Raw genomic sequence first — 18655 nt, 5'->3', positions numbered from 1 at the left:
ACCTATTGGCATAAAGGACCTATTGGCATAAAGGACCTATTGGACTAAAGGACCTATTGGACTAAAGGACCTATTGGACCAAAGGACCTATTGGACTAAAGGACCTATTGGAGTAAAGGACCTATTGGACTAAAGGACCTATTGGAGTAAAGGACCTAGAGGACTAAAGGACCTAGAGGACTAAAGGACCTATTGGACTAAAGGACCTAGAGGACTAAAGGACCTATTGGACTAAAGGACCTAGAGGACTACAGTACATGACCAAGTTGACTACAGGACACAGGACTACAGTACTTCGGACCATGGTATTCAGGACAAAGTGTGCTACAACATTCAGGTCCTCATGGATTACAGCACCCAGTGTGGACTATAGTATTAAGATCCTAGTGGACTACACTATCGAGGACATATCGGACTACAGCCTTCAGAACCCAGTGTACTCCTAGTTGACTACAGTTTTCAGGATCTTGGTGTGATGGTAGATCTTGAGAGGGGAGATCTTCTCTAGAAAACCAGTTACTTGAGTAGCCCTGGTTTGGATATGAGAGCAGATGGGTTGACCCTAGAACAGGGGTCTCAAACCCAATTTACCTGGGGGCCGCTGGAGGTAGAGTCTGGGTCAGGCTGGGCCGCATCAAGTATTCCACAGAAAAAAGGAGCACAACTGACCCAATCTAAGGCTACATTTACACGATGACGGTCTGAACAGAAGACGCAAAAGTGGCGTTGCGTCTTCACTTTTTATACCGCGTTTAGACAAGCGTTTTCGGGAGGAAATCTGCGTGCATACGGTGACGCAAAAGTGTGTGGAATTCGATTGGGTATGCATGCCAGGCTGCTAGGTGGTGCTGTGATAGACTATCACACAACACCGCCATGTCTGAGCGCATGCGTAGAATCTTCCTTCTCTTATCCGTGCCGCAAAAACCAAAAAGATCCTTCTATGTTCAGTAATACTATCTGTAAATATCCTATACATTTCGTGGAAATACTCCTGTATGCTTGTTAGAGCTGCCAGAGCAGCTTGAAGGTCCGACGCATGGAAATAATCTGACATGTTTGTTTATTTCCTTGTACTGGCACATGTATGTGACGTAAACGCGTACGCGACGTGAGCAGATCTGAGCAGTGTTTTTTGCGTCTTGGCAGTTTAGACGGAAACGCTACGGTGGAGCGTTTTCAACTTTTCCACTCTGGAGGGTGGTTTCAGATGTATGCGTTTTCATGCCCCAAAAACGCCGTCACCGTCTAAACGAAAGGCACTTCCGATAAAATATTTTGTCGTTTTCACCCGCAAGCGTCCTCGTGTAAACGGGGCCTAAGTTAATGATCGGGCTATAATCTGAATCACGTTGGCTATGTAATCGCTGACAACAGGGGACATTTCATAGTGATTGGTTGAAACCAGGACATTTTTGCGTCCTTTGGCTTTTGTCAGGACTCAGGACACGCAACTCAAATTGGAACTGTCCCGGCAAAACCGGGACATCTGGTCACCCTATCACAAGTGAGAAAAAAAGGGTGGCAAGCCACTCAGCAAAAATGTGCGTTTGACAACAACGCGCAGGCCGCACTAACACTAAACTTTGATTTCAAGCAGGGGGCCACAAAATATCATCCCGCGGGCCACAATTGGCCCTCGGGCCACGAGTTTGAGAGCCTTGCCCTAGAACAAGGCTAGTCTGGGCTTTATGGAGACAATGAGGATACCAGAGAAACATCATAAAAACGACTGACCACAGACTCTATAACATAGACAACAAGGTGGAAAACACATTACTGTCCTCTGAGACACACTTTCACAATAAGGCGTCATCTGCAAATAAAAGGTAGCCTATTCTTGCCAATATCTCTGCATCATATATGATATATAATATGCCCTGCAGTGATGCCCGATTAGTCACCGAGTCTGAATACAACCCGCCTACAAAAACACTTACAAGTCCTCTTAAATATCAAACACATAAAATAAAGATTTAAATAGTTTGATTTCATGAAACAAGTCATAAGGATACGATACACTGCAAAGCAGCAACTGGTATTTTTTATTTTAAGTCAGAAGATCGTGCGTGTGTCATGTTTTTGTACGAATGTGTCCGTGCGCCAGACTGCGTGAGGCGACACATTTCATCCAACCAAAATAACCAAACAGATGTGCAGAGTCAACGGCCAATTAATATTTCCGAATAAGCGTTAGAGCAGCCGTTTCCAAAACCATTTCATATAATATTCTTCAAATAGGTGCTTATTCATAGTGCTGACAACATTGACAATATACAAACATTTAAGTCACCCATTTGTTTACCGTGTTGCACATGCCGGGCTTTGAGCCATTAGGACAGAAAACAACACATCCAATAGTTCGCTGCGTTTACCTGTCCATCTTTGCAATATGTACTCTTATCTTTTGTGATAGTGTTAAAAAAACAAGACAGATCAAAGCTGTATCGATCTCAACTCACCTTGCGCGCCGAAAAGTTCCGTCTGTTGTTTCACTAATGCAAGTTTTGTGCCGTATTATGAAACAGAGCGATGAGTTTCTAACGGTGAAGAGCATCAAAGGGGGAGGGGTCCTCCCAGCCACGACACCACTGGAAAGCCGGAGAAGAGGGAGGGATGAGGGGAAGTCGGAGGAGATGGGAGGGGGGTGGTATTGGAGGTAGGAGGAGAAGGAAGGTAGAGGTAGGAGTCTGGATAGGGAAGGTAGGGAGGAGAGGAGGCTGTAGGAGCGGGTAAAAGTGCGACAACAGTACTTAAATACATATAATTATCTCTCCACAGTTAGTGTTTACAAAGTATTGCCGTTTTCACATAACGCTGAACGATAGAACAAACTTGAAAGGGTTTATTGAAAGAGTTTATTGATCAATTGAACCAAACATTGACCAAGGACGGCATGTGAGATCAAATGTAGGCATGGCTGTAGTCGTAGTGCTAATTATAAACCATACCAAATCACTCGGTATTCTTCTAGTTAAGTAGGACATATTTTAAATATGCCATGTATGACAATGTTCCCAGAAGGCCTACTCACAAATTGTCTATAATTTAATAATAACCCACCAAGAAGATGAGTCTAATTATACTCAGAATAAAATGACATTACAAGATACAGATAGGCTACTGATGACATCATTGATCACGGAGAAAATTATAGTTTACTAGTTTCACAATAATGAAAACGATTGTACTCTAGCGCCATCTGCTGTAGTCATCAGAAAATCTAAGGTTTAAATCGACTTATCCACCCACTTATAATTTAGTGTGTGGAGAGACACCTTGTCCGTACAGTGATCAAATCAAATCACGACGATGCAACATCCAGAGCTCCATCATGACACCAGCGGGTCGCTATTGTGCCCCGCGGTTCCTCGACTGCGACAGGCCTGGCCATTGATCGGCTCATGGATCGACACTCTGGTACACCTGGAAGCGGTACTGGATGCCGTTCTCCTCCTGCAGCTCCGACGACACCCCGGGATACTCTGGCAGCAGCCGGAACTGGGCCGGGCTGATGTCAGGGAAGAACGTGTCACTCGGGAACTGCTTTAAGATCCGCGTGACGAACAACCTCCGGGGGCACGGGGTCTCCATCACCTCCGAGTACATAGAGCTGCCGCCAATCAACCACACCTGGTCTGCCAGCAGACCCTCCGGGCCGTCCAGGAGGCGGAGGGCAGAGGGCAGGTCCCGGGCCAGATGGTGAGCTCCAGACGGCGGGGCCTCCAGCTGCCGACTCAGAACGATGTTTATTCTGTCGTTAAGCGGTCGGTTCTTCTCCGGGATGGAGTTCCAAGTCTTTCGGCCCATGATGACCACGTTCTGCTTGTCCTCCGCACCAGGAGTCCTCGTTACCGTCAACCGGCGGAAATGTTTGAACTCGTTGTTGAGTCTAGTGGGGTGCCACGGGAGATCTCCTTTATAGCCGATGCCCCCGTCCGGACACACGGCCACGATACAGTTCAGCACCCGGGACATTCTTGCAGGCTGTCGGCACTGGATACCAATTAAGGAAACCAGTATGAACTTCTAAAGTAAATGTGTATGTATTAGCTCACCTTTGTGTTTGGATTTAGTAAATCCTTAGACCGATAAGGTGTGTCAACTCAGCATTTCGCTTGCTTGAGGTTAAAGTCTTACATCCATTTTCGCGCCAAACACGACCCGGAAGTTATCGAGTATTTTTATTTTGGTTTATTTTGTTGATTTTTTGTCTCCCTTGTTTTCTTTTTACTAAACTGACTAGTTAAGTGTAATGACCTTTTCTGAACTTTAGTTAATATATAAAACACAATTTCATAGCAAACTTTGAGAGCAAGTGGTGGGAGTGCTTCCGGTGTTGTGTATTTCCACTGAAGACCCACATGGCTACAGTGAACTGGTGGCTCTTGTTATTATACCGCATATATATGTAGATATAGATATATACATTAATATTAAACCACGCTAGTACATCATTTATATTGTACCATACTACCCATGGCATGGTCGTTGTTATTACACACTCGTAACAAGAAGAAAGACATTTTAAGGTAAAGAGGTAACGTTACGTTTTTTATAAACTTCTTCGTAATGGTATTAGCGGTTCAAAACCTTTCTTAACTCTGACCAGATCAGAAGGTAGCACTACAATGTATAACTCTAATATATTTGGTAATCACGGGGGTTTATGAACTACATACGGGACATGCACAAAGATATCACACGCTGAACGCATTATAATCATCTAAACATCAGTATTGAGTAAATCAACCCCCTTGTAGACCTAATAGTCATGCTTATATGTCGTGTGCGTGTATTTGTGCGCTAAATACTTATCTAATGGATTTACGTACTTTTATTTTGCTGTGCTTATGAAGATTGGCATCAAAGATTAGAGATTTCAAATATTTGGCAGTGGCATAGTGAAAAGAGGTGCCGTTTCTTAAAGTACTTCCTATGTTTAATGAAAGGTCATTCTGAGCTGTGTGAGAGAACCGCAAAACATCACAGATGGCCGACAGCCTACCAGAGAAAAGTCGAGGGATGAAATTCGCAGAGCAGCAGCTCGCTCGATACGGTTGGGCAGAAGGTAAGGAATTTACTGACTATTAGATTGTTTTATAATAATTCCAGTAGGAACCGGGTTATTATGTTTTATAGTAACTACTATAGGATCCAGGTGACTGTACTGACAAGATGAAGTACACCTTTATGTATTGACTGTTTTACATTAACATTATAAAAGGAAGTACATTTTTATGGCAGTAGCAGTAGACAGCAGTTGAGTTATTGTAAAAAAAACGTTTAACTAGGTGTAGAATGTGTGTGATGAAATGTGTGTCTGTGCATCTGATTGCCGCAGGAAAAGGACTAGGGCGGGATGAGGACGGTATTTCAGAAGCCATCCGAGTCAAAGTGAAGTGTAACAAAGAAGGGGTAGGTTTTGTGTGTGTGTGTGTGTGTGTGTGTGTGTGTGTGTGTGTGTGTGTGTGTGTGTGTGTGTGTGTGTGTGTGTGTGTGTGTGTGTGTGTGTGTGTGTGTGTGTGTGTGTGTGTGCTAATGGTTACCTTATGTTCCAGATTGGACACAAGAAGGCAGAAGAGTTCACCTTCCATTGGTGGGACCACGTCTTCAACAAGGCTTCCTCTAGCCTGCAGGTGGAGTCTGGCCAGGTAGGCCATCACCTGACCAGGGAGGCTATAATCTATGCAATTTGAGCAGGTTAATAATATAATATGATCAAGTATAATCTCATGGTTTACAACCAAGCAGGTATTAACGGTTTATAATTCGTGCATAGATAATCAGCTATCATTTTATAGTTTATAATCTGAGTGAAAGGCGGTATATTCTGGTCGTTTTACAATCTAACCAGAATTTGGTCTTGTCCAGAATGGGGTGGAGGTGAAGACCACTGTGGAGACGGAGGGGAGCGTCTCCAACAAGAAACCCAGGAAAGCAGCACTGTCCAAGGACAAGATGTACGGCTGCTTCGTCAAGGTAGCGTCTCACAAAAGTAGCCCCCTCCCTCACCTCTCCTCACACCCATCTGCATGCGCCACCAACCCGCCGGGGTCCAGCGTGACGAAGTGTTTGTGTCCCAGGCGGGGGCCCTGCTGTCGGGGGAGGCGCAGCCGGCCCCTCAGAGCAGCGACTCGAGCAGCAGCAGCAGCAGCTCGGAGGACGACGACCGCATGGACCTGTCCTCTATGACCAGGTACGGAAACAGTACGGTGAAGTCTCAGGGTCCCTGTCACACGCCACCCTCAACCCCGGTGGCTTCACTGGGCTCGTCCCGTTGACCAGGGCACACGCTGGTGATGTGTAAACTGGTTTATTGCAGAGTTTGGAGGTCAATGATACACACAACATGTGTTGAATGCTGCCATGGCCAAGATCTCCTGAGGCCACATTTATACGTAGCAGGGTATTTATAGAAACGAATATTTCCCCCCCTCCCCCGTTTTCAAAAATAACATTGTGCACACAACATTTTTTTCAAAAAAGTTGTCGTTTACATCAAAACACATAAATACGCCGTCGAGCGCCATTCTAACTATGACAAACCTATGGGCGGCAGTGTAGGGAGAAGGATAAAGCCATGCAAGCCAATCAGAATCCTCAGAATCAACAACAACGAATAACACGAGCGTCTTCCTGTAACAAACAAACTGTAAACATAGGGCGCTCATATGACGTTAAGCATTTCCTGGCGCATAATGTGACGCTTCAGAAGCTACAACCCCGTTTCCCCCCATTGACACGACAACACATAACCGGCGTTTTCAGAATTCTCCAATTTGGCCGGAGTTTTTTTTTAGAAATGATCGTTTTCGGTGATAAAAACTGCGTTTTCGTGTAAATGAGAGGCCAAACCGTGTGGAAATATCTGCGCTTTCCCTTCGTGTAAACGGGGCCTGAGTATGTGTGGGGATGAGCTGGCTTAACCTATGCAAATTGAATGCACAACAGGTGTGCAGCCTCATCCAGCCCCAGAGTAATCAGTCCGACTCGGGCCAGGTGAGGCTGCTTAAACCAGCCCTAATCCACACACACGCCAGAGCTATTTACTAGCAGTATGAGCATTTGTATTTACATGTATTACCAGCTATAATGTGTATTTTCTCAACAGGCTTTCCGACGCTGACCTGATGAAGGCTTGTGGAGGACGCACTGCTCACAAGTAACACTTCTATATTTTATTATTATATTCTATATTATAGATTAATACAAGTCACACTTTATTTTAATATTATTATAATAAAGGTGCTGTAGGTGAGATTTGAGAATCTTAAAAAGCGAGGGAGCAGAAAACGACAGAAGAGAGCAACCTTTGAAACCAAACAACCCCTGAGCAAGATGGCGTCCCCTGACCAATCAGGGAAAAGATTTCCTGCGGTTTACAATTATAATTGGCTAATACAGAGGCAGGCGCCGTCACCTCGAAACAGATATTAACAGTGCAGTACACTGACTGTATATATACTCTACTACCCACTTTGTCTATTCCCTGCTTTGTGGTTAAAGACTACACTTCCCATGACCACCTTTGTTACACTTCCCATGACCACCCTCTTATCTCTCTGGCACAGGGGGGCACGGCACGGCTTCGGAATGAGCGCCAAGCTGGCCAGACTGGAAAAACAGGAAGCAGAATACATGGCCAAATATGGCAAGAAAAATCAACTGCCAGACAACCAACAAGAGAAAAGCCCACCTGTCGACCAATCGACTGCAAAATCCCAGGAAGAGATAAGTGAGGTCCCTCAGAAGAAGAAGAAGAAAAAGAAAAATAAGAAAGGTGATCTAGAAAGGGACGACTCCCCACCCCAGGAGGAGATAAGGGAGGTCCCTCAGGAGAAAAAGAAGAAGAAGAAAGCTGATCTAGAAGAGGACGACTCCCCACCCCAGGAGGAGATAAGTGAGGTCCCTCAGGAGAAGAAGAAGAAGAGGAAGAAAGCTGATCTAGAAGAGGAGGACGACTCCCCACCCCAGGAGGAGATAAGTGAGGTCCCTCAGGAGAAGAAGAAGAAGAAGAGGAAGAAAGCTGATCTAGAGGAGAAGGACTCCTCACCCCAGAAGGAGATAATTGAGGGGCCTCAGAAGAAAAAGAAGAAGAAGAAGAAGAAAGCTGATCTAGAGGAGGACGACTCCCCACCCCAGGAGGAGATAAGTGAGGTCCCTCAGGAGAAGAAGAAGAAGAGGAAGAAAGCTGATCTAGAAGAGGAGGACGACTCCTCACCCCAGGAGGAAGGGAGGAGGAAGAGAGGGGAGGAAGAGTTGGAATTGATGGAGGCTGCCGTGAAGACACCAGAGTGTTCCTTAGAAGAACAACCCGTTAAGAAAAAGAAGAGAAAATCCTGCCGGGGAGAAAAGGAGACGGAAGAGGAATGTCCTCCAAAACCCAAGACAAAGAAGAAGAGGAGGAAGGAGAAAGAAGAGGAGACCAACATGGATGAGGAGGAGAGGAGCGTAGAGGAGGATCAGACTCAGGAGGAGGCCCAAGCTGCTGTGCATCCCAAGAGGAGGAGGAAGAAGAAGGAGAAGGAGGAGACAATAATAGAGGAGGAGCAGACTAAGGAGGAAGCCCAAGCCGCTGCTCCTCCCAGGAAGAAGAGGAGCAAGGAGTCCAGAGAGTAGGAGACGGGGTCAGCAGTCGTTTGTTTCAGTCCATCCTTCAGGAATTTATTGAAAGACTGTTCACTGTGCATTGTTAAATTAACATGTCATAATATTATAAACGTATCTCTTTGCCTTATCGAAATATAAAATATTTCCTGAATATATATATATATATACCCAGATGGTCAACATGTTTTAGATGTTTTTTGCTCGGAAGAATCGGGCGTGTTTACCATAAAGGAATACTCCCATCCGAAAAACTTAATGTAAACTTGCACCAAAATTCAAATCGAAGAAATAATTTAGATTATAAGAATATATTAAAAAAAGTGGAAAGGTTGAAAAAATAACTTGGTTGGCCATGGCTACTTAATTAATCAAGTCACTTTGATAGGTTTAGAGATATCTCTGTCTATAGAGATATGTTGTGTTATCTACAGAGATATGTTGTGTTATCTACATCAAAGGCCGCCTTAATGCACAGCCTTACCTGGGCTGATCAGAGGCCTATCATGAGCCGAGAAAAAAAGAGGGCCACTATGGGCCCAGTGGCCGCTTGACACCACAGCCACAGTCGTCTAACCCCCCCATCAGAATTTCTCGTCCAAAACCTTTTGAGAACCATCTCATGTGAATGGTTAAATACATAGATAAATGCTGAGGAAGGAATGCCAACTACATAATTATTACTGCAGGAAGGTCATGGTAATTGGTTTATTTATTTAGCAAACACACATTAATGAAAAATTACAATCGATAACACAATGAATGCACAAAGCGACACTATTCACGTATAACCTGCTGTGACTTCACGTACCACAGGGTGAAAAAAAGCGTTCCTAGAATGCCTTCATCAAAACTGGGCTCTCACAGATGAAGCGGTGGTTTTCGAAGCAGGTGACTGATCTCCAGCTGGCCAGCAGGTCTGTCCTTTTAAGAGAATTGATACAGCCACTACTGGTGGGAGACCCGGCCACCCAGTACCTGGAACACATACACTACACCTGTTAGTAGTAAAACACATCTTTACTATGCACACCTGTTACTACTTAGACTGTCACCTATACACCTGTAACTTCTAATAGGACTAAGAACCTGCGAGTATGAGTGCACACACCTGTTAATAATAGGACTACACACCTTATGGCACTGGTACACACTTAATAACACACCCATATGAGTGTAACCTACGTTGTTGTGATTTCGCTTCCGTCGTCCCAGGTCCCCCGGCCTCCCGTCTGCCATGTCCCTCCAGTCCAGTAACCACGATTATCATAATAGGTCACGGTACGGTTAGCGATGAACTTCTATTGAGAAATCATACAATTATTGCGTATGATTAATAATTGAAATAATTATCCTCTCATTGCGAACACGTTTCACAGTGTAACTGTTAAAAAGTACTCGTTCATGTCATACATTAGGCCTACATTAGCCCAAGACTTCATGACATGGGAGCTATTTAGTTATTTGGGGATATTTAGTAGCTAATGGAAATATAAGACATGTTGATGTAAATAGTAGGGAGTGATGACGTGTTGGAGACAAGTTCCTACCTGCTCCTCCTGCGTTTGGATAATCACCAACTGGGCTTGAAACTGTCGGCAGTAGTCCCGACTTCCGCTCCACGACTTCCACTCGTAGGAAAATAAATAACAGCTGGATCCGAAAGAAAGCCAACCCTTCTGGCACGGCTTACACACTAAAGAATTGTGGCGAATGTCAAAAGCAGAGGCGGGATATTATTACAGTGACTTTATTGTACCGTTACAAGCGTACACCAAGACTTAAGAACCTGACATTGACTAACCGAAATCACTAACCGTCCCCCCCCCACCGTTGGGACTCTCAAACCTTTTTAAAGCAAAGCATGCTGGGAACAGATCAGCAACCAACAGCAGTGGTATAAACAATACAACGAACATAGCCCCGACGCTACATTGCCCCCACCAGCATGTCGCCTGTCCTCAGCCCACAAAGTCCTGATAGCGACAGGGAGGCTGCCGCCTGTGAGCCCGTGGGGTCGCATGCCCCAACCCCCCCCCACTGTCTGTTTGAGTAGGAGGACTCGCCGTGTGAGTTGAGCCGTGCTGGGTTGGTGTCAGAAAGTCTGGCCTTTAGGGGGCGGTAGGGTGCCAAGCGGTCTCTGTGTGACACCACCACCCGCCCACGGGCACACATCTTCACCTCATGCACCACATCGTAAAGTTGTTCCGGCACCTCACAGGGCCCCACCCACTGGCCGGTCAGTTTGGGAGAGACCCCCTTTTTCCGGTGTTGGATTGTAGACCCACACCCTCTCCCACGGGTGTGGGGCACGAAGGAGTGGCCCTGGCAACGGAGGTCATATCCCTGCCTTTGTCGTGCCCCCCCACCTGTTCCTGACGCTGCCTGGCAAACTCGTGGGCCTCTGCCAGATGCTGCTGAATGTCCCGCAGGTACTCGGAGACCGGTATCTTTGGGCGAACAGTGTCAGGTGGGGGGGGCGCCAAAGGCTATGTCCACAGGCGTCCGCAGTCGCTTTGCCGAGCATGGCGTGCACCCCGTGCTCTCTTGCACCGCTGAGCGATAAGCCCACAGGACAAGGGGGTAGGTGGCGGTTCCAGTCTCGCTAGTGTCGTGAGGTGACGATAGCCGGTTGCGTGGCAAACGTCCGGTTGAACCTCTCCACGAGCCCGTCGCTCTCGGGGGAAGAGGGGCGTCGTCCTGGTCTTGCTTACCCCCCGTGTGTTTGCACACCTCAGCAAAGACTTTAGCCTCAAAGTTCCGCCCCCGATCGCTGTGCAGTTCCTAAGGTGCCCCAAACCGGCAGAACATCTCACACACCAGGCGCTCGGTTGTGGTCATCGTACTCTTGTCGGGGATCGCCTACGCCTCTGGCCACTTAAAAACAGTGCATGGCCACGGGGACGTAGCTGTCCCCGCTGTCTGTGGTGGGGAATGGGCCCAGGATGTTCACCCCAACCCGCTCCATGGGGGCCCCCACCTGGTATTGCTGCAAAGGGGCATGGGAACGGTCGTCCAGTAACTGCCACACATCGCTCCCCCAGCCTGGTGCACACCAGACCCTGTAGAGCAGTCCATCACGCCGTGCCAAGGTGGCCCACTCTGAGAAGTAGGTCTTGGTTTCCACGGACCAGGCAGAGACAGCTTGTTGGGGGGCGCATGCCTGGCTATCAACCCACTGTCCCACCCTGGCCAGTGTTCGGTCTGGCCAGGGTGGGAAGTTTCTTCGCGATATAGCTTCTTGACATCGCCAGCTTCGTAAGCGGAATTTATTTTTTAGAATATCCCACTTCTGACACCAATGTGGCGAAAGTAGAGGCGTGATATTCTTTCAGTGAATTTATTGTATCGCTACAAGAGTACACCAAGACTTAAAGGAGCATTTCACCGGTGGAGGCATGAATATGTATTGAAATTGGCTCCTAAATGTAGTCGAATAATAAAATACAATTCTAATTTGGTGCCGTCTTGACCGAGAAAAGGCAGAAAGTGACTTTTTGGTGCTTGAAGACAACAACTCCCACCATGCACCACGATGCACAGCTTCGCTGGCCACTCCCGCTGATCTAGATCTCCGCCTATCGGACACCTCGCTGTTCCATCTACCAAGCTGATACCGCAAGACTGCTTGAAAATCATTTCACACAACATTTCTAGTGAAGAGTATTAGTTGGTGAACTCAGTGAATTACCGTATTTTCAGCACTATAAGGCGCACTTAAAAGCTTTTAATTTTCTCAAAAAACGACAGTGCGCCTTATAATCCGGAGCGCCTTATATATGGCGAACACTTAGGCCCCGTCCACACGGAGCCGAAACGGGCGAAAACGATCCGATTTCGTTTTATGCGGTTCAGGGATATCTCCGTAAAGACGGAGTCATTTCGAAACCGCATCGAGCTGTAGAAACGCTGTAATAAATATTCAAGGTGCTGTTTCTCCACAGAATAATAGGTCTGTAGTGTCAGTGGGTCCCACCCCCTATAGAGGGGTGGGACTAGTGGTTGTAGTCTTACGAGAATCCTCCCCTCTTACACTTCCTATTTACTTCTACGCAAAAATCGTCATATTGCGTCATCTTAAACAGGAAGTGTTGGAGATCGATACGGATCTCTCCAGTCTCTCCAGAAAATAAGGGAATGATGCGCGACCATTCAAAAATATGAGTGGGTTTCTAACGATACAAAGCTTAATGGAAATGGGTGAAGTTTCCCTTTAACTTAACCAAGAACCTGACATTGACTAACCGAAATCACTAACCGTCCCCCCCCACCGTTGGGACTCTGAAACCTTTTTAATGCAAAGCATGCTGGGAACACATCAGCAACCAATGGCAGTGGTATTAACAATACTACGAACATAGCCCTGGCGCTACAGAATTATATAAAACATTGGTATACACACTATACAAAATAATATCGTTCAATGGCCTAAACACTAGTATAAAATATATATTTTTGCACATTCAACATAATATCGTTAGCCTCATAGAATAATAGCCAAAGTCATAATTTGGCCAAATAGCGATATTTAATCTAACTACTCTCCTCACGCTGTTGATTCACTGTTCCTCATTGGCTATGTTCTAAGCCAATCAGAGTGCTTTTTACATTCCTTAATCACTATCTACCAAAGTTATCTATTTGACTTCGGCCTTATGACGCTAAATGCAAGATGAACCTTAAAATTTGACTTAGGCAATTATGCTATGAGGCTATCGATATAGAATATTACAGTTCACAAATATAGTATTATGGTAAACATAACAATATATATATTTAATTTTTTTTTCAGTATTTGACTGACTTTCTAAATTATTCCAAAATCTTTCTTGCAATTATCTATCTTGTGATATGTTTGTAAATACCTTTTTGTGGGCAGTATTCTTCGACTTGAAAGACTTTCATTGCAGTTATGACGTTAAGAGTCCAGTTGAGAGTATCTCTTTCTCTCTTCAAGTCTTCTACTCGTCTCACCAATTCGCTTTGAGCGCCTCTTGCTGAGGAAGGAGTGTAATATTATATATATATACACATATATAGACACAGTACTCAGTACTAGTGAAGTATAGAGGATAAACTATGTAGTGACTGACAGTGTAAGAGCAGATAGATGATCGCGGAGAGCAGGAGGAGAGAGAGGAGCCCCAAAAAGACTGAAGCAATCAACGCCAGTAACTGTGTCCTGTTTGCTGGATGCTGTGACCTGTTTGCTAAGGAGAGAAGAAAAAGTTGCATAAATATATTTATTAAACACGCAGTGTGGAGGATTAAGTAGCATCTAGGGGTAAGGTTGCCGATTGCACTCAACTGAATACCCTTCAAAGTAATTTAGTCTTTGATACTATACGTAGGTCATAACTTACAAGTAATGTTTCTATTAGGATTCAAATAATGAAGCGTATACTCTCTAGAGATGTTAGTCTGGCTATGGTAGAAACATGTTGGTGCAACATGGCAAGCTTTGTGGAAGAGGTCCCACACTACCAAGATATATAAAGGGCTCATTCTATCCAACGGAGTTGACCCCACCAGGGGCGTTTCTAGGTTTCATGAACATCCGGGAAAATGAAAATGCCATTTTTTTGTGCATGCAAATTTTATCATAATACTTGACCTAAAAAAACAAAATACGCCATTTATTATAGCTTTCAATAGCTAACTGACTGCTGTGCTGCTCATCCCCAAACATCTAAAGTTCCATTCAAGTTATTTCAGAGAACAGAGTACAGTAATACAAGTGAGACAGACCTTACCTATATTTAAGCAATAGATCACGACAGGCTGTGGTATGTGCTCATTATACCACTGTGAAGGGGCGTTGTCCGGCACCGACGCGCAGCGGAGGGCCGGTGGTATGTGCTCATTATACAGTGGCAGTGCTTAATTTGTAAAGTGGGAGGTCCCGGAACGCAGAGGGGGGGTGGATCCGGCGACTTAGTACGGGGGTTAGAGGTAATGGAACAAAGAAAAATACACTGCCTACTAGGGTTGTGCCGATGAACGATGTCATCGTCCGTCGTGATGGCTGACTGACATCAGGATGGAGGGCCACCATCGTGATGGCATGCCCCCCCCCCCCTTTCAGACGCACACTAATCCTAGTCTCTTATAGAGTTAAAGGCACCCAGTGCAACTTTATGTAAACATTCAATGAAAAATAAACATTCAATTTCTAGTCTTTTTTACACGTAGTAAGTTTCAATAACTCCATACCATTACATATCGACATTCAAGGAGCAAAGATGAGACGTCGTTGTGTGGTGAGAACTGATAGAAAATCGTAAACAACAACAATCGCCGGTGGGGAGAAGCCATTTTTCCATTGACTGGAAGCCTGCTTTATTTATTGTAGGTTACAAAAAATAAAGAAAATGGCGGCATTGTTGTTATCGATTTTGTATCAGTTCTCACCACACAACGACGTCTCATCTTTGCTGCTTAAATGTCGGTATGTAATGGTATGGAGTTATTGAAACTTACTACGTGTAAAAAAGACTAGAAATGTAATGTTTATTTTTAAGCCTCGAAAGTTGCACTGGGTGCCTTTAACCTAAATACTTTGCTGGGATTGCTCTGTAAATTAAATTGAGAATATAACTGATGCATATACGGCAGTCTTTTCCAGAGATGTGACGTGTTAGTCTTCCGCGATCTGATCGCATTTCTCGAGTCAGATTACGCAGTGCCATGTCGCCAAACTAGGACTGTGCGGCTGGAGAAAATGTACAGTGAAGCAGCAGCCTCCCTCCGTGAGATCCTGTCCTTAGCGGAGAATGTTGCCATCACCACGATGCTTGGAAAGCGTCGGTTACGGAGTCGTGCTTGACCGTGACTTTTTCAACGACTGGGTTGTGCAGAGTGCGATCCTGAAGACCCGCTCAATGCCAGAGAGGCACACTGTGGGAAACATGAATTTTAGTTTCCAACTATTTATTTAAAAACTAAAATGTGTTCAATCAAATGTTTTTATATCTTAAACAAATTCCGTTGCAAAGAGGAGGCGCGGAGGTTCAATATCCTAATGAAAAAGAGTTAGTCGGCCAACGCTGGCACATTTTGCCGATTGTAAATTGACAAGAGAAATTGTAAACGTTCACAATCCTGCTCTGTGATATTTAATTTATCGTAATTTATATTAACTTGTGCGTGGCGCACATGCATGTGTTCATGCATCGTTTTTTCCTCGCTGCTGCTTGCTCCTCAGATGCGGCGAATTTCAAAACTGTCGGGCGTGGTAAATGTTGGCCCGCTCCTTTCAGTGCGTCAACAGATCTCCGACATTTTCAAATGACGTTAAATCTTAATAAACAACATGAAATTCTTAGGATTTGTTCTGTAAATTTATGTATGCATATTATTATTTTAACATTTTTTTTTTTTTTTTACCGGATCTGCCCAAATAAGTACCGGAACACAGGGAGGCCAAAATTAAGAGGTGCCGGATCTTGTTCCGGCAGGATCCGGCTCAAATTAACCACTGTACAGTGGTATAATGAGCACATACCACAGCCTGTCGTGATCTATTGCATAAATATATGACTGGGGATAGGATAGGTTAATGCACTTGAGGTGGTAAAAAGTCTGGTTAGGTTTTTAAACTGTTTATTCTCTTGCCAGAAGGACTAGAAGGACTAGGCTACTTTATTTTGAGATGTAAAAGTTTTTTTCTAAATAACTAACTACCATTAGTGACCAGGATCCTGTCATCACTTCTAGACTGAACTGAATTAATGCATTCGATAGTTACCAGTAAATATACCAATACTTATTTATGTCAAAAATTATATTTATGGCTAATTAAATAATATCCGGGGCTTTAGCCCAGAATAAAACAGCCTAGTGACGCCACTTGGCCCGACCTACCTCACCCCCAACTACCAACCTGACCCTTACCGAAGTACTCTTCCCTACCTACCTACCTATCCAACCCAGCCATGTACCTGACCCTAATCTCGGGTCCATCAGTACTACAACAACCTGCCTCACCGTCACCCCACCTTCAGCATGTACCCAACCCCCACCTACCTGACGTGGTCAGATCCAGGATCTCCAACGGCTCCTTTTTAATCTCATCCTTTATGACTTTTGAGTCTGTGGAAATACATTTTCAGATTATAATTGGAAACTGATCTAAGTGAGGATTTTCTTTAAGTCATAAATAGGGTGTTAACATAAAGACGTACCGCAGGGAGAAACGTTGTTGGTCCCGAACACAATTGTTGTGTAAAGCAACTCGTCGTCCATTGTCTAATTTCACAAGCAAAACATCCTTCCTCTTCTTCAAAGAAACGGAAAAATGAAAATGTGGATATTAACAATATTTTGTTCTTCAATGAATACCACAAGTGTTAAGATCTCGGTTTGTTTGGTCCAGTGTGTGGTTGGTTTTAACTCAGATGAGGAACAAAGTTCTGCCTTTTGTGATTCAACAGGAAACCTGGTTTGTGGTGGTTTCCATTACCCCTTTTAGGTTGGCCTCAAATAATTCTGATCTTTTTTCTACCAACAGAATGCTATACAATCGTAAATATCAAATTCATATATAAGTGCAATTAAGTGCATGTTCAAGTGTAGGCTATTTATTTGAAAGTAATTATGACATTTTCTTTACATCACAAGGATTTCTGGTGGTTGTTTATTCTGGCTTTACCACATAAGGCTTATCTGACTATCTTCCTATCTTCTACCTGACCAGACTCTGCCGCATTGCGCATGACCAGTCTTCCAGTCCCAGAGCTATTTCTGCCGCGTTTCCACTGCAGGGTGCGGAACGGATCGGATCGCAAAGGTGCGGTAGGGAGGGGGCGGTATAGCCCAGCTCAGTTCCGAGGTCGCGTTTCCACTGCCGACAGTACCCTTTGTGGTAGGCCGGATGTCGATCGCAGCGGCAGCTACGTAAACATCGTAAACAACTTCTTCCTCCCCAAGAATGCAGACGAACCTCTCCACCTCCTTGTTCGCCCAAGCAAGCGTTTTACGCGACATCATCATCATCATCATCATCATCATCAGTTTTCCCGCTGGGCGCATATCTGGCCTTGGGGCGCTACTGCTGGAGAGTTGGAAGTCTCTGTTCCAGCAGCAGCTGTCGAAGACAGACAGGATGTCTGTCTTCTCACATCGACATCAGTCAGGGTTAGGTACCTTGTCAAGGACACCTCGACACTCAACTATGAGAAGCCGGGGATCGAACCAGCAACCTTCAGGTTACCAGCCATTTTTCAGTTTGATTCTACAAAATATAGCTCACCTGTTGGTTTCTCCGAATTGCCTAACCTGCCATTCATTTTTAGGTGAATTTAGATTAGTTTTTTTACATTTCATGGTAATTGAACTATACAAGTCAAATACATACATCTAAAGATATGTCTATTTGAAGGGGCTTATCAGTGTCTTCAATTTGCCTAGTTAAATGAGAAAGGTTTTAGTGCAGGTTTAATTATGACAGTAACTTCAATTTAGCACTAGTTAAAACCCTACATTTACCTTTTCAGCAACTTTACAACATAGACTACTTAAAGGTTGGGTATGGAATTCTCTTTTTTGGCCATTTTTGCAAAATTACTTGAAATCCTTATCATAACCCACTTACAGCCACTGAGTTAGAAGTATTGACATGAAAATTAAACAAGTCAATAATCTGTGGAACGGGCAGGGCTCGAAAAACTCCAGCCAATGATTTCCAGAAGCACCGAGCGGCATTGGACAGTAAGTACGTCAATCAAAAGGTCGTACTGCACTCCCCCTCTCCCTGCGCGTGACCCCTTCGTGCACGTACGCAAAGCTTGTGACCCAGAGCAAACTTCTGTTTGTTGTTATCCTGCGGTAGCTACTGGAGCTAGCTAACTAGCTAATGGCTCGCTCTCGCGCATGTTCGCGCGTGCATGATTGCGCGTCCATGTACTTGGAATGGGTGGAGTCAGAGTCAGCGTTGAAGGAGAGTGGGTAGGAACATTTGAGTTGTGTATTTTCAAAATCTGCTGGCGTTTCGCAAATCCCATACCCAACCTTTAACAGATTTGAACATCCCAAAAATACGACCCAT

At 44.8% G+C, this 18655-nt stretch overlaps 4 protein-coding genes across 9 annotated transcripts in view; 1 reads left to right on the top strand and 3 right to left on the bottom strand.

Annotated features, from left to right (window-relative positions):
* Window positions 1-2703, bottom strand: part of pear1 (platelet endothelial aggregation receptor 1) — a 28592-nt gene extending 25889 nt beyond the window's left edge. The window contains exon 1 of the mRNA XM_060065924.1: window positions 2463-2703. Coding sequence (XP_059921907.1) covers window positions 2463-2557 — 95 coding nt within the window. The 5' untranslated portion in view covers window positions 2558-2703. The remainder of the gene's footprint in view (window positions 1-2462) is intronic.
* Window positions 2704-2835: 132 nt separating this feature from the next.
* Window positions 2836-4175, bottom strand: dhfr (dihydrofolate reductase). Its single transcript, XM_060065933.1, has one exon. The coding sequence runs from the start codon at window positions 3976-3978 to the stop codon at window positions 3403-3405; it is 576 nt and encodes a 191-aa protein (XP_059921916.1). The 5' UTR covers window positions 3979-4175; the 3' UTR covers window positions 2836-3402.
* Window positions 4176-4324: 149 nt separating this feature from the next.
* gpatch4 (G patch domain containing 4) lies at window positions 4325-8954 on the top strand. 6 transcript variants are annotated; one of them, XM_060065931.1, is made up of 10 exons: window positions 4325-4532; window positions 4953-5071; window positions 5345-5418; window positions 5562-5654; window positions 5875-5982; window positions 6087-6199; window positions 7115-7165; window positions 7575-7783; window positions 7862-7908; window positions 7993-8954. In XM_060065931.1, exons 2-10 carry the CDS (start codon window positions 4993-4995, stop codon window positions 8620-8622), a joined length of 1404 nt encoding a protein of 467 aa, XP_059921914.1. In that variant the 5' UTR covers window positions 4325-4532; window positions 4953-4992; the 3' UTR covers window positions 8623-8954. The 6 variants fall into 6 exon arrangements, with proteins under 6 accessions (XP_059921914.1, XP_059921911.1, XP_059921913.1 ...); XM_060065928.1 differs by having other exon boundaries at window positions 7862-8954; XM_060065930.1 differs by lacking the exon at window positions 7862-7908 and having other exon boundaries at window positions 7575-7830.
* Window positions 8955-9303: 349 nt separating this feature from the next.
* On the bottom strand, window positions 9304-17327 carry LOC132468214 (CD209 antigen-like protein D). Its single transcript, XM_060065932.1, has 7 exons — window positions 16794-17327; window positions 16636-16701; window positions 13704-13820; window positions 13476-13607; window positions 10161-10306; window positions 9796-9911; window positions 9304-9588 (listed from the first exon to the last, which is right to left on the bottom strand). The coding sequence occupies exons 1-7, from the start codon at window positions 16852-16854 to the stop codon at window positions 9444-9446; spliced, it is 783 nt and encodes a 260-aa protein (XP_059921915.1). The 5' UTR covers window positions 16855-17327; the 3' UTR covers window positions 9304-9443.
* Window positions 17328-18655: the final 1328 nt, after the last annotated feature.

This window comes from Gadus macrocephalus, chromosome 11 (genome assembly GCF_031168955.1).
Source record: "Gadus macrocephalus chromosome 11, ASM3116895v1".
Taxonomy (NCBI): domain Eukaryota; kingdom Metazoa; phylum Chordata; class Actinopteri; order Gadiformes; family Gadidae; genus Gadus; species Gadus macrocephalus.
Note: the sequence above shows the minus strand (reverse complement) of the source record. Positions and strands in the feature narration are given on the sequence as shown.